Source organism: Neopelma chrysocephalum, unplaced genomic scaffold (assembly GCF_003984885.1).
Source record: "Neopelma chrysocephalum unplaced genomic scaffold, ASM398488v2 Primary Assembly neopelma1_26, whole genome shotgun sequence".
Lineage (NCBI taxonomy): Eukaryota > Metazoa > Chordata > Aves > Passeriformes > Pipridae > Neopelma > Neopelma chrysocephalum.
In genome coordinates, this window is record NW_020897695.1 from 12,765,971 (window position 1) to 12,781,959 (window position 15,989).

A 15,989-nucleotide genomic window follows, 5' to 3' on the forward strand; every position below is an offset into this window, starting at 1 on the left:
CCATCCATTCATTAAGACATAGTATACGTAGTTTTTCCAGAAACAATGCATGTGGGACATCCATAATACTTCAAGTCCATGCCTGTTGGGAGAATCCCAAGAGTTCCATGCACCTTCAAAAAAAACCCCAACCTTTCCAACTTTTTCTAACTATGCTCAAATTATGATCTTTGCCATATATATACACACAAAAAATTTGAATTCCACAGTAATATCTCCTACACACAGCTTCATTCCCTCTAATGGCATTTAAAGGGTTTTGAGCAATGCAACACTTGATGTTAACAGATAATTCATTGACCTGAGCTCACCACTGTTCAAAGAAGAAAATCTTCCCCCCATCTTGGCACATTAACAAGCAGAAGACACTCAGCAAAGAGTCAAACAAAAACCAAAGCCAGTGCAAGAAAGTGGGAAAACTAAGCAGCTGGGAGGGGAAGGAACAGGGGGAAAGAGTGGGATCTTCCCTTTTCAGTAGAGCCACACTGTTGGATTGGCTCAGTCATAACATACAACTTTAACTTAAGCTGGGTTCTCTGTACCAAGAAATGCATCAAATAGCCACATTGAGACAATCTGGATGGATTTCCAGGCACAGAGAACACTCAGGTCAGTGAATTAATTGCATCCGTTTTGCCTATATGGACAAAAGGGTTGAGATGATGTCTTGACTGGAATTTGCAATCTCATTTACCTTACATTAATGAACTCTGTGTAGCCAACACTACTGTGCATGTCAGCTTAGACACCCTGGAATATTTTGTTCTGAACCACAGCTTCTGATGAGCTTAGAACATCATCTAGATCCATGGTTTACAGTGATCAGGTGGCATGAGTTCACATAACACTAGAAACTCTAGTCCAATGGTCTTCAAAAAATCAGCATATCTTTAAGTCACTCCTTAATTAGCATGATGCTATGAAGTTTCATGTCATGTCTTCTTTCCATGGCTGAACAGAATCTGACCAACATGATCTCTGACAGTGATTTGAAAGTGTACCAACCTCAGCAAATGAAACTCCCAAAGGATTTTTACCTTGCAGTTGCAGTGCAACAGGAGGAATCCCATATATTCCTCTCAATAAACTGTAGTGAAACACGTTTGAGAAAGCCAGTAGATGTAATTAGAAAAGCAGCCTTGCTAAATGGTTCTGGAACCAGTCTCCTTGCACCCCCATGTGTGCTGTGGCTGTGAGTGCATGTACAGCACACCCTGATCTCCTCTCCACTCTGCCTGGGTTGTATCAGTGGCCGGGGAAGAGGACTACTCCCAGCAGAGCTATCGAGGCCATGCACACCTACGGCAGCAGCACACGGGCACTCTGAAGGCAAGGCTGAATGAAGTTAGTTCACAATTCTTCTCTTAAACATTGATTAAAGCTGGACCCTCATAGCTCTGATTCCAGTTCACAGTGGAACTAAAAAGCAGTGACAGTCACCATGGTCATCTCATCTCCCACACAGAATACAGAAGACTTGAAAAGCATGAAGGAGAGAAAAGAAACAACTTACTGCATGAACTGACCTTCTACAAGGTAGGACCATATACATTTCAGAAACCCAGAGACATGGTGATAATTATCAGGTTTCCAAGATGCCCTAGTCACAAGATGAAAACTAGAGCACTCCAATGGCTTATAACTCCAACAGCTTCACTCTTTCCCGCTCCAGATTTCAGTTGCACAGATGTTTAGATTAGTATTTCTACTAATTTGTCAGCACAGTTACACACTACAGTGCAATAGAAAAAATAAGCCATCCCTGCAAGAAAGCAGTTGCAGGTGTTAACTTTTTTGTCTGTTTGATCATTTTGGCATTGCTTTAACCGGGAAATATTTTTCCCATCAAACTGACCAACACCGCTGGGCAGTCTGGACACAACTGCAGAAACAGACTCAAAGTGGCCACAGCAACTCAGCCCAGTGACAGTTTCAGAGTTAGATTGAGAAAGGAAACAAATAAATGAGCATTTCATTTAGCTAGATGAAATTTAGTCAGGTTAGAGCAACACCTGGGGTAGCATAAGTTAAAATGCAACCAGGTAGGTAAATGCCAAACCTCTTTGGGGTTAGCTGGTGCCACACACACGAGCATTCCTTGTCATGATCCTGCCAACACAGATGCTGCTGACAGTGTTGCTCACCCCTGACCACGCTGGGTCATAGTGTCTGCCCTATACCTCCTCTCAGCACAACGAGACATAACGCAGTTTCCTCGTCCTCCTCACATGACCTGTGAAGAATCGTTTATAGTTGGTAAGGAGGAGCTCCTTAAACACATCTGCTGAAAACATCACGTTGTTTATTTTGCTCTTTGTCCTCCTGAATGAACGATGAACTTCAATTTAACTAAGGCAGCTGAAAATGTACTGAATTTAGCTGTCCATTCTGGCTGATTTGTTGGATTTAGTAACCAATGAGTTTATTATGACCACAACTGACAGCAATTCAATAATAACAAGAAAATTAAAATAGAACTGCAGCCATTTAAGAGGATCTCTTCAGTAACCATGTTGATGGGGAAGGAAGACAGAAAATAGTAAGGAAAAACCACCCAGGCCACTATTAACTAAGTTCAGAAAGGGAAGCACAAAAGTTACATTTAATCATCATCCATTTCCTTTCCACCTGACAAGTTTTCATATTCAATACCTTTACTTTTCATGCCCTTCATAGGCAGTCAGTGCCCATCTCATGTCTAAATAGGTCTAGACACATCATCTCTGAATGGGGATCTACACAATACTATGTTCCCACAGAGGAGCTGGAAGGGGCAGAGAAAGCAATGAGGCCTTGTATTTCTAAACAGAAAAGAACATTCTTTAAATTCTGATTTGTTAAGGAAGTAAAGCTCCCTGTTTAGGTATGAAATTCACACACACACCCTGGTTCTCAGATCTTCACCTTCCATAAGGTCTTCTGTCAGCATGCATTGCCTATGCACACCAATTACTACTGTTAAGCCAGTTCATTAGTTTCAGCCTGGCTACTATGAATTCATTTCCAACAATTACACCAAGGAACAAAGTAGATATCTCTTTGTTTCTGATTAATGCATATTTCCTTATCCATTCCTCATGTACTTCATGGATTTCTTTACCTGCACATCCTGTTTTCTTCAGAGAGAAAAGACTTAAGACTTTTCCTCCCCAGAAAAACCTCTCTTTTTTTTTTTTTTTTTTTTAATGAGAGACCACATTCTGTGCATTCACATATGAGGACTATAATTAGTCTGAGATCAAGAGGAGCCAACACAGTTATGTCTGATCCTAGAATATCTTAACTAGAGACAACAAAATTTAAGATACTTTGATTGGCTTTTTAAAACATTACACATGCCTCTCAAAATCAGGTTGAGGTAACTCAAAATGGGAGGAATAATTTGTGGGTGTGTTGTAGTTCACCAATGCAGCTAATGCTTTTGCTTATGCCATTACTTTGCATTTGCTTAGAGGGGAAACTCTGACAGAGCTGAAGGCTTTGCCATTACAGGAATCCCTTACCTTGGAGTGACTCGTGTGAGTTCATCGGAGGGGTGCAGAATGCGGCAGGTGGTGAAGGTGAAGGTGGAGTTGGTTTGTGACATGCACTTCCCAGGATGAGGTACTAAATTAAAAAAAAGCAAATTCTTTGCATTTTACACAGAAAAGGGGAAAATCAAACTTCTGTGTGCTGATTAAGACAGATGCAAAAAGTGATGAGGCACCTTGATGGGATCAATGTAAGAAGAGTGAACAAGTGCTACTTTAACAGACACTGGTTCTCCAAAAAAAACCACCCCTAGTACTCCAAGGCCAGTGCTAAAAAGGTCTGCTGAAACTAGTCCATGATCATAATAAGTCTTGCTCAAGCCAAATTCAGGCCAGGCAGTGCTTGAAATACTAGCCCTTGTCTAAATAAGCAACTTGCATCAGTTGGAAATCACAAGCAGCATTTTCTAGTACCAGCTCAGGAGCACCACGATTTTCTGAATGCTTGCACATTTCAGCTTTTAGACTGATCCACAAAAAGGCATCCCCATTACTTCTCAGTAATGGATCCATCTGACTAATGCTACAGGAATATGGACTGTTGGGGTGGAGAGGGGATGAACACATATTAATTACTGTTTCTGATTTCTCACATCCACAGTATGGAAAAGTGGTAGTTTTTTGGATCCACTACTGTACATCTGTGACATTTCTCTTGTGCCTGTGATTAGGTTCTTTAAGAATGTACGTCCTCAGCTGCACAATATAGCAGATTTTGAATATTTCTGAACAGTTTAGTAAATAAATTTCCTGACAAATGCTGCTGTAAAACTGCCACTCTGTTGGTGCTTCAGTGATTTGGGAAAGAAGCAATACAGACCAATTTAAAAAACTGAAGACTTAGGCCAATTTCTTTTTGCTTCATAGAAATACTTCCGTGGCTGTACTAAGCTGCTATATAGTGCAGCTGTGGTCACTGCAAAATAACTACAGAATTTAAGAGCCATGCATCTCAAAAGCTGATTGAAAAATACCCAGAGTTAAATATTACATCAAAGATATCATGATTGCATAGGTTCTCTTAATTAATAACCAAACTTAGCAGTGGCCAAAAGACATGCACAATAAAAACCGTGTGCAGCTCCCGCCCCCTCAGTCCTACCCAACCCTCTGAGCCATTCCCTGATTAAGCCACATTTTAATACCACAGTACACAACTATTCAACACATTGCAAAGGACAGACAGACCAACCAGCTAGACCAGACACCATCCTGAACTTCCAGATAAGCTTAGCAGAAGCAAGGCAAGTCTTAATCGTGGCTGTGTTCCCCTTTTCATATATAAAGTATCACAGCTCCAAAACAGTGTGTGCAGTTAGGTAGTCCTTTCAGAACACATAAAAGTGGTGTGTGAAGGGTAGAGCATGGGGAGTGTGAACAGTGGAAGCAGAAGTGGTTAAGCAAACAAAGTGAGGTAACTTCTAGTTAGCACTGGAATGTACTGCTGTACATTAAAGAAGGATGTTTCTAAAAACCCACTGGAGTGTCATGTTAACACACTCAAATGTTAGCACGGCATAACATAACAACAAGCTCTACTTCACCTCCAGAGATGGTAATTATGAAGCTTCTGGAATCCAGTTGCTTTAGAGATTAGTGTGAGCACTATTAAAACTATTACAAGGGAGCACAGCCTAGCAATCATGAGTTTCTCCATATTGTAGAGAGTTATAAGAAAATCTGGAGAAAGAGCTCAAATAACTGGACATGAAAAAATTGGTTATTTAGAGAAAACACAGGACTTTAACATAAATCAATTAGAAACAAAGCAGTTATCCCTGGATGATGAATAGAGAACAGAATAAAGCAATGCTGATTTAAGATTGCAAGCTCAACCCAAAGCACATAGCTGTAATACAATCAGTGCATTTTCCCCATTTGTTATATCCACTGGGCATCCCCTCAGATAGGAGACAGGCACATTGAAGATACATAGCCGCATTAGCAAAAGCAAGACTCATTGCTATTAATGAGTCACAGATAGGAGAAGGCTGCTAAAAGTAGAGAAATCACTGACTCTAATAAGAGGAAACAAATTGAAATGATAAAAAAATCTATCCATTTCCATGGCTGTATTCCACCCTCAAATACCACTAAGAAAGTCCTGTACCAGCTTCATCCTCCATCAGTCAACAATGGGGTGTATCATATTGCTGTAGCATTTTCCATCCTTTGGACACAGTAAAAAGAGTGAGAACCTGTTGCTGTAAATGAACAAAGTTTATAAAATAGAAACAAAATGATCAATTCCTAACTTATTAATTTTACACATGAATGGCCATTTCCTGAGTTGGTATATTTTCATGAGGAAATAATACATTTTTATAATAAAAGAGACTATCTTCACATACACATACACCAAAGCATTATTTTTAATATAAATACCCCTTCCATGTAACTGTCTGAAACCAAATTGTTTTACTTATACCATCCTTTTCAAAGTAGTAGCAGTTTAATAACCACGCTTTGTATCTGTACGAAAAAAGAATCTGTACATAATTCAGTACTTAACAAAATTTACAGAAATATCATGTGATTTCGTCTGTCAGGAAACATGTGCAAACTGTGCATTTTCCCCCCTAAATTAAAATTAAAGCTAAACCTAAGATTGCTGTTGGATCATCATTTATTCTCAGGAATTAATGATTCTTCACTTTAAGCTTTCTCAAACAATTCATAGGCATTATGGGAAAAATGCAAAACATAATAGCTGAAAGGGACTTTCCCGCTGTAAGCACACTGTGTTGTAAAAACTTCTTTTAAAATAGTGCAAAAAAGGCAGGTTCCAGTCAAACAGAGAGCTCCATCTTGTGGTAAAACAAACAGAGATTTCCTCATTCAAAACACAAAGCTGATTTTATATAGCTCAGAGCTGCCTCAGATCCAGGACTCCGTGCCTACGGGTCATTGTGCTAGGTGTAAACAGCAAAATAATTATGTTTAGGACATGATCTTCTGCCCAGGGAACACTCAGAAGGCCGTTTAATCTGTGTTTCAACCAGCTTGTGCAGAGGAAAGTACAAAGCTACAGTATGTAAGCTACTGGCCTGCCCCATGCACAAGATGATGTCAAGACCAACTGAGTTTGAGGAATATTGGTAAGAAGTAGCTATACTAAAACAGCTACAACAACATTGATTTTGTACCACTAGATCCAAACTCAAATTTGCTGAAATAACAGTGAGGAGGCAGAGAGCTCACAGTGACCGGTAAACCCTTTTTTTTTTAATATAAACACCTATTCTGGCAAATGCAGATTTATTAAGAAATTAACGTCAAAAAAATTTATTAAGAAATTAACTTTAAAAAATTTGGAAATCCTCAGAAGTATGACTTGATCCAAACTGGCACAAAGGTAACATTTTAGTCCAATTCTGAAGCAAGCCACTCTGGTCATTATTTCTGTGGCACATTTTAAGAAAAGGAGGAAAAAAAGATGGTTCCCTGATCTTTGAGCAGGAACTGCACTGGAATTTGGGTGTTTCTTTAGCACAGGCTGTTGAGACAGGGATGAAATGACAATCAGGTTGAGGAGTCCTTAGAGCAATAGATAACGTTTTTAAGCATGAGAAGTTTATTTTATTGCTGAATAGAAAAGCTCTGCCTGTTCTGAAAGAAGATAACAAAGGACCATTGAGAGGCATCTGAAGGTGAGAGCTGTGATACTCAGTGCTACCTGTACTGAAAATGCCTGGCTGACAGAACAGGTGGAATAGAGGGTATGCTGAAGCTGATGCCTGGGTTAACTACTACAATAAAAAGGAGATGGGTGATAAACACAACAGCTGTAAAATGTGAGCATGGTGCCCTCATAAAGGTGTTTAGATGCCTTCAGATGTCCTTCAGAAAACACTGGTTTTAGGGGTAACTGTGAATACTCAAAACCTCCAAAAATTCATACATCTATGCCAGGAGTGTTACTTCTGTTATATTTCTTAAGCAACAAAATTCTTTTCTGACTACCTGCTTTTCCAAACTTTTCAATTATTTTGCCTGTGGAAACAAGAAGAGAGGAAAAACTGAACAAAGGCAGATATTCTTTGGATAGGGTCTTCTTCGGGCTGAGGCCACTTTCTCATATGTATGTAACCATGGAGCACAGATGTAAAAAGGCTTCAAAGTATTTAATGTGGCTTCAACGTGAGTTTATGCAGGCTAGGATCCCCAAAATAAAATTACAGCATTTTAACAGCATAGACAGCAACTGCTAATAGACTTCTCTTAAAGAAATAATTACTGTAAAATATTCACGCCATTTGAAAATAAGACGTATTTAAATATGAATCAATACCTTAGTTCTAAGAAGAGTTAAAAATTTATTGCTTTTCTGTACAATGTAACCTTTCAGAAGCATGTATAGTAATCCTTCTAAAAACAACTCAAACATAAGACATTCATTATGTGTTTTCATGATTTTAGGCATCTTTTGGAAAGATCACCATGTCATGATGAAGGTCTAAACATGAAATACAAGAGTGCTGATCCCGTAATGCTGTGCGCACGTCTATTCAAAACAATCGATCAGTGGAACTAAAACACAAGTACTGAAAGACCAGTTCATGCACCCAATACTAGCAGGCAATTAAACATATGCTGCATCACGTAGCCCTTCCAACTTCAAAATTAGAACATTCATAATGTTATTAAGTGCTTTGAATGGCTTGTTTTGTTTGAATTAAAAACCCACAACAAACCAAACAGAAAAATAACCCCAACAACCCCTCCCTCCAAGACAGTTTTATAACATACTACATTTTCTTTCACAGAACAAAAATTTGTGCTGCAAAAATTACTTGCCCTAGATGGTATTAAGAACACTGTGTCCTGTAACTTCTTTACAATTCCAATTTTGCTGAGTGTATACACAAGTGATATAAAAATTTCAACCTCTTCTTGGGTATTAGGCTAGAACTGCAATACTGAAATTTACAATTCTCCCTAAAGTTACTCTACCCACACACAGCACGTGGCTCCAACAGACCAACTGCAGATCATAAAGTACATACATGTTCATTTCTTCTGAAATGTCCAGTGCCATAACTGGGATGGAATATGCATTTATGGTGAGGAAACTATTTTATATATCGATGGATACTACAGGTTCCAACATAGGGACAGGAAAATTCAAGGGTTGTAACTCATGAGTACTCTGCCACAGAACATCTCCAGTGCAAAACCGGCAAAATACAAGGCTCAGAGCATACGATACAATGAAGCAGACACCTGCCCAACAGACTAAGGTGACCTACACCAGCTGGGAATGGTCCTTGTAGGCACTGTATTACTAAAGACATTTTGGTCTGAGGCTAGAAGACCTGTAGCTCTAGACTGGCACACTTTATGGCCTGCAAACAGCAAGTGTACGATGATAGTTTCTGGCTTTTATAAATGTCTTGAACTAGATTTTTCCACAATGGAGCTATCTTGGATTATAAGCAAAAGCACTATTGCTAAAGACTATATCCAAGATATTTCTCTCCTTCCCTTTTTATTTTACTTCTGCATTTTCTAGCAAGAGTTTATTTTGTACGCTGCCATCTGGAACCTCCCTTGGAATCATGCAAGCAATGAGGCTGGAACTTTGGACTCAGGACAGGGCTCTAAGGAGCCGCATGTCCTTACACACCCCTACCTGCCTTGCATTTCTTACAGAGAAATCTAAAAGAAAGAATGCTGAGAAGGCTTTTTCAAGAGAAGCAATGGCTATTTACATAAAAAATAAATTCATAAGCTAAGCATGCATCTCTTCTCCCAAAAGGAATTCTTCAGTGGGCAGATTGTGGATACTAAGAAGTACTGCCTCATTAGTACGTGCCTACTCTGAAAACATCCACAATTGTTTTCTCCTAGTATAACGTCTGACAAAGCGCTTCACCAAAAAGCAGATACAGCAGCCTCTTTACTTAATTTGAGCAACACAACCAGTAATGAGGTCGCAGCTCATGGATACTCCTAAAGTCTAGGCAGCTGAACAATTTGAAAGGAGGATGGGAAACCAAAATTTTCAGTGCACTTGTTCATTCTTAGTTATTAATTTTTTACCCATTTATTTCTCTAATGTATTTAAATCACCTAGAGAACAATATAAAGTGAAGTAGGATTGCTAGAACAATTTCACAGACTTTACCTACTTCACAAATTTATAATGTAGGGAATTTGCTTAAAACCCTTGTCCGAGACAGAGTTTTCCCAGGAAAAATTAGCAGTAACCAGTAAATAACCTATTAATAACAGTGACCTGTATTCAAATCGTAATGTAGACAGAAAATGGATGGAAATACCAAACTGTCTTGCCAGTTTGTAATCACAGAGCAGGGCTAGATTTATTGTTCTACTCCAAAGAAAGAACTCTTCCAAATTATTACCCAGATATGTTTTACTAATCCATTCTTAAAAAAACCCAAGGGACCCATACTATATCCTTGTCTATGTATAGCTCATGACAATCAGTTTTTCTACATTTTTGACATGTTCCTATGTTGAAAATTCTTACAATTAGAAAATTGTTCAAAGTGTAGCCCAAGCAACTAAGCAACTTTTTTGCACAATTACTGTATCCTGAGTATATGAAGAACTGCTTGTTCCCTTCCTCTGTACAGCAACACACTTTAAAATTAATATCTTTCGTTGAATTTTTTATTCCCTTGATCCTAAAAATGCCAGTTATTTCAGTCTTTGATTATATCAGTCTATGTTTCCCCTTATCTCCAGTTTTTCTTGCTGTTGTTACCTAGACACTTCAAAATTATAAAAACCTAGATAATATCCAAAATGGTACACAACTCCTGCAGAGGCATTATTTATTTCCATATCAACACAAAAAAATAATATAAACAATATTTCCGGGCAATAGATCTCTTAGAACAAAGACAATTTTTGCTAATTGAAAGGGAAGCTGAAGGGTTTGAATGTCAAAGAATTGGAACAGGTTGCCTAGGGAAGTGGTTGAGTCTCTGTCCCTGGAGGTATTTAAAAGACCTGAAGATGTGACACTCAGGGACATGGCTTAGTGATGGATTTGGCAGTGTTGGGTTAGCAGCTGGACTCAACGATCTTAGTGGTCTTTTCCAACCTTAATGATTCTATGATTTCACCTTAATACACCTGAATGCAAAAAGAAGCTTATATTCAATAGCTGAAAGCACTGAACTGCCATTGCAGTGAGAGTTAAAGATACTCTGCCTGTCATGATAATAACAGATATATTATTGTTTAGCCCTGAGACAATCTAATCTTCTGAAGACTAGCCAAATATTAAATTATGATTTATCCCAGAAAAAGGAAAGGGAAGGAAGTGTCTTCACTTAAAGTAGTTACACAAAAACAAGAAGTCTGAAACAAAAGGAGTTCTGGTAATTTTCTGATTCTTAAATGTGATTCTTCATCAGAGGCAAATCTTAATGAAGATTATATAGCTTATTAAAACAACCCCCCCCGAAACCCAAGAACAAAAAAGAAACCACACGAACTCAAAACACATCTGTAGTCTTGAGAACCTGTAACCTTGTGCAATAACAGACCGCTAATGTCAGTTCAGAGTGTCTAGTAACTCATGCAGTACTGTGTCACTTAAAAATGTTTACGTCTTAATACGGTATAAACAGGAAGGACAGGATTTAACAGTGCGGTCGAGAGGGAATGAGAGAAATGTCATTAGTCACTGCGTACAAACATCCTCTTAATTCTTTATCTCAAAAGGACTTTAAAAACAGGTAACTGTACCTGAGGTAAGTGAATTACACTTACAGAATTTCTTTGGTGATTTTCGAGGCACTTCCATTTGTTTCAGCAAAGGCAACTTAGATGCACCTTTAGAACACCAATCATTTAGTCTTTGTACAAAAATCTACAGAATGGCAACACCTCTTATGAACAGTCAGAAGAGTATCTGCACTACAGTCATACAAAATATATGTAATCTGTACATTACATACACCGAACAGCGTGCACTAAATACACATAAAAGTTGCACACGTGCCACACAAAGGTTTGTGAACAAACCACTTCCTTTTAGCAGCCTTCTCTTATCAAAATAGAGTAAAATATTGACCACAGATGTTGTTACTGAAAAACAAATTGAAATATTATCAAGGAAACTATTTTTGAGCAAATGTTAGAATGGTTATGTTCTAACCACTGCACGCATTAACGTGCAGATGCTACACACAAAGCGATATTATGGATGCCGTTCTGGAGAGACGTGAGAATGGCCCAGTAATCAAAATCCTGAAAAGATGTCAGTTTTACTGGACTTAATGAGTTTCCCTCACCAGACCCCTCATCATCGTCAGTCGCGGACTCCTGCATCTCCTCTGTGAAAGCCTGAGATTGGCGGGGGTTATTCTTGTTGTCTGAAACAGTCACTTGTGCTTGTGACCTCTCACCTGAGGTCTCTGTGTGCTGAACTGGCGTCGAGGTAGTTAGGCCCTTGTAAGAAATGTCACCTGTCTCATCTTCCTCATAGTCATTAAGGCAGTACACTTCATCCAGGTCCAGGTCTAGGGTCCTGAAGCCCTTAGTGACAACTCCGGGCCTTGGGTCCAGGATCCCACCTAAGTGAGGCTGAGCCAGCTGCTGCCAGTGGTGCAAAGTGGCAGAACCTTGAAAGAGAACAGAAAGACAACAAAAACAAATTAGTAATTAATCCAGGACCTAAAAGACAGAAAGTCCCACTTTGTTTATCCAGAAGACCAAAGGTTTGGAAGCTCCAAACCTTTAATGTTTCTGGGTATAATATTTCTAAGAAGACATGCTACAAGACAAAACTGCTTCACCTGTGCTTCAGCATTTCCACATCAATGTGAAATAAACTGATCACATCAGCACTTAGGCAAAGCCTGGTAGTGAGCTGTGGCATACTTGTGCACATGCTCATCCCCTCCCGTTAAATACTCTCATCCCTCTCAATTCATGGGATTAAGCAGGAGCAGAAAGAATTTACATTTAACAGTTGATCTGAGCACCATCACAGAAAGCTCTAAGAGGAACATAAACCACATATTCCCATGTTAAGCTCACACTAAGATGGGTGCTGAAAACATGCCAGAATTTACTACCAGTGGCTAATGGGAGGACAGTAGTCACACAGATTGCACAGCAATTTCGGGTGTACCATATGTTAGATAGCTCCATGAACTCCAGGCACGTGTAAGCAGATATCATTTCTGAACTATACATCAAGTCTAAATACCTGTATAGCTCCTATGCTACAGGAACTCAACTACTACGTAACTAAATGCTACTATACCTGTAGCTTCATCCTTGGCAGAGAAATGTTTTGAGGAAGGAGGTACATTTTACAGAGAAAAGCATTTAACATTCAGTGTTTAATAGGAGACAATTAGTCAGAAACAGCAATGGATCAAGATAAACTGATATATACACTGAGATGGGCCCACTGCAATCAGGGGAGGATTTATCTGATTCCTCAAGTAGCGATTAAACACTGCTTGCAAGGGCCTATGTTTTCCTATGTGCCCACCATCACTACTGCGTTGAAATGTGTGACTTAAAGCCATACGTGTCCTATGACACAAACAAAAAATCTGTATTTTCATCTCTGCCAGCTCACATCAGAGCAGTTTTTGTTGTCTTATTCCTGTCCCCTCTCCCCAAAGCAGAATACTCATTCAACGAGCTGGCACACAAATGTCTCACCCATATTCAAAGACTAAGAATGTTCCGTTCGTTGCATGGTATATGGAAAGACCTAAACATCTGTAACACCCAGAGAAGGGATGGCTCTTACATAAATTATTTTGCATCTGAGAAAAATCCTACGGAATGAGAAAAACTGTCATTTCTCATAAGGATATTTTATTTTGGGAAGCTTACTGTGGAATAGGAAGTGAACAGGGAAAAAACTCTTTCTCCAGAATGACTGGGATCAGCAGGCAGCATTTTAATTAAGCCTATCTCATTTTTTCTGTAATTTTTAGCTCAGAATAAACAGATCTGCTTTTTTTTTAATTTAAAGTAAGTTTTGAGGGACTAAAGAGGATTGGTACCCTTGAGTTGGAACCATTATAACCCCCAAATAGATAATTGTAGAAAAGAGACGTCCGTATAACTTGTATTTACTTCTGAACTGTCACAAAGGCCAAGGTTTTTTGCTTCTATATAAAAGAAATATCCCAGAATGTGAACAAATCCCAGATATTATCAAGCCTTAACCAAGGTTTACTGTCAGACTATACTCCAAGAATTAAAGAAAAATGGCAATCAAAATTTCTTTCTGCACTGCATGCAAGTATAAAAAGTTAATTAACTTCTAGGTGCTAGTTTCTGACCATGAAATCTTTTTCACCTTAAATCTCACCAAATCTTATGCTTAAAATAAACTCTGCAGAATACAAGCCTTTAGTTGTTAATACATATCATCTCATAGCAAAGACATTCACTGAGATATGTGCATTTTGAGCTTTAACATTCCCACTGAAACTACACGTTGCTGATTTCTTTTGGAACCTGGAAATCAAAATGGCCTAAGCTTCATCACAAAAAGGAGGATATCTGAGTTTAATCTTGATCTCATAAAATGCGTGTAAGGGATCTTTACCTTTGCCATGCAGAAAATTAACACAAATGTACAAACCAATGCAACAGTTGTAAATATCCAATAATAAGAAAAAAAGGTGCAAAAGTAAAAAAAAAGTGGGAAATACAGCACCTCCTTGGTCTACATTCAGTCCCACACAACTACTAGACTGTTTTGTAAATTATGCTATCAGAAAAGGTTGGTGTGAGGGAATTACTGTGCAACAGTGGGACTGCCAAACTGAAGGAAGAAGGAATATAAGACCAAAATATGTGTATGGATGGAGTAAATGATTTTTTTCCCTATATTCCTGATACCCCTGCATGATTGGATGCAGACTATAAGGGTCAGAGAAAGCTTAGAAATTCACAATGTGTTGCTGCCACAATTGCAATAAAGTGGGTGAAGATACAATCAGTTCAAGGTTTTAGTTTTCCTGCAGGACACTGGTAGTGCTATTTCACGCTCATGGCACAACAAGCTACAAATGCACAGCTTAAAAAAGAAAGCAAAAAGCCCCCCACTAGACTGCAACTAAAGCATGTCACATCAAGCAATCCTTCTGTTTTGACTAAAAGAAAGCATGAGTTTGTTTTTTTACAGGTGCAAAAGATGATTAATTTCTTAGTACTTCTGTCACCCTATTTATTTTACTGTGGGATTAAAAGAGTGCTTTAAAGGAGTATAAGTCACTAACCTGAAATTTATTGCAGAACTAATTTTTATTTCTTCCATTTTATGGCATGAGCACTCTTAGTAAAACAGTAACAAAACCAAAGGCACAACTACTGATAGCAGTTCTCTGGTATAGCAGACTATTTTGCCCCAGTAGTCTGAAAGCACTCATGAAGTTGAAAACAAAAATTAAATCTCATGAAAAATACTTGGGAAAGAAACTAAGCTGAAGTGAAGAACAAAATCATAAACATGTAGTTAATGAAAGTTAGCAAACACTAAATTTATGAAACGGGCAGACGCAAACATACTACAAATAAGATCTAAAATCAAACACAAGAAGTACTTTAAATGGTGCAATAATTTTAAGAGAAAAATGACTCAGTGAGAACAATAAACAAAACCAGGAAAAAAAACCCCAGACAGATAGAAAGATGATAAAGACTTTAAGAGTTTATTGGAAGAAAAAAGAGGATATAATGGGATGATGACAGAAATCTATTACAGGGGTAGCAACCAGAAACTGAAACAAAGCTGGATCATCATTTCCCTCATGTGTACAAGAATTTTATGACCATTTAAAAGCAGCCATGAAAACAAACTATTCAAATCTGCAGGACAGTATGGATTTGTGTGCTACAGCTATAGTTTCATTTGAGTAGGTAGAAACAGTACATCACTTTCTTCAGGACATAAGAACGGTTATTTTTGCTTCTGAATATGTGTCATGCTAAATGCTCCTTATATATGAAATAAGTTAGCTCTAAAAAGATGAAAAAAAAGAACTTCTGCAATTAAAACACACACAATTACAATGTAATACAAGAGTTCTGTTAAAGGAAAAGAGAGAGAGAGAAGCCAAAGCTAAATGATGTTAACTAGTGTGTCTGTGAAACAGGAAAACTACAGGAAAACAGATTCGTTTTGTTCAAAACCTTAAGGAATTTACTCGACTAACTTCCAGCTACAACCTGAAAGAACTGAAGAAAGCCAGCCAGACTATATAGTATGTTCTCTGTCAGCTTTTTTAGGCAGACTACTGAACTGAACTTAGAAATAAAGCTCTAGCCCTGACTATGATCTACCTGTATCTCACCTTTTTCTGAGATAATATATGAAGGAAAACTGACTTTAAAAAACCCCATCTATTTCACACATGAAACACAAAGCCATAGTGACTCATGTGTGACCACTCAAACCGCCAATTAAAATCCATAGATTATTTTTAATCACTGAAGTAGTCTTAC

At 38.3% G+C, this 15,989-nt stretch overlaps 1 protein-coding gene across 7 annotated transcripts in view; it reads right to left on the reverse strand.

Annotated features, from left to right (window-relative positions):
• TRAK1 (trafficking kinesin protein 1) overlaps window positions 1–15,989 on the reverse strand; it is a 129,156-nt gene that overhangs the window by 5,088 nt on the left and 108,079 nt on the right. For 3 of the 7 annotated variants that reach the window (XM_027675594.1, XM_027675590.1, XM_027675592.1), the window contains 2 exons: window positions 11,801–12,130; window positions 3,504–3,606 (listed from right to left, as the gene is read on the reverse strand). In XM_027675594.1, coding sequence (XP_027531395.1) covers window positions 3,504–3,606; window positions 11,801–12,130 — 433 coding nt within the window. Of the gene's footprint in view, window positions 1–2,144; window positions 2,234–3,503; window positions 3,607–11,800; window positions 12,131–15,989 lie in introns of all 7 variants that reach the window. The other 4 variants (XM_027675591.1, XM_027675593.1, XM_027675595.1 and 1 more) reach the window with 3 other exon arrangements.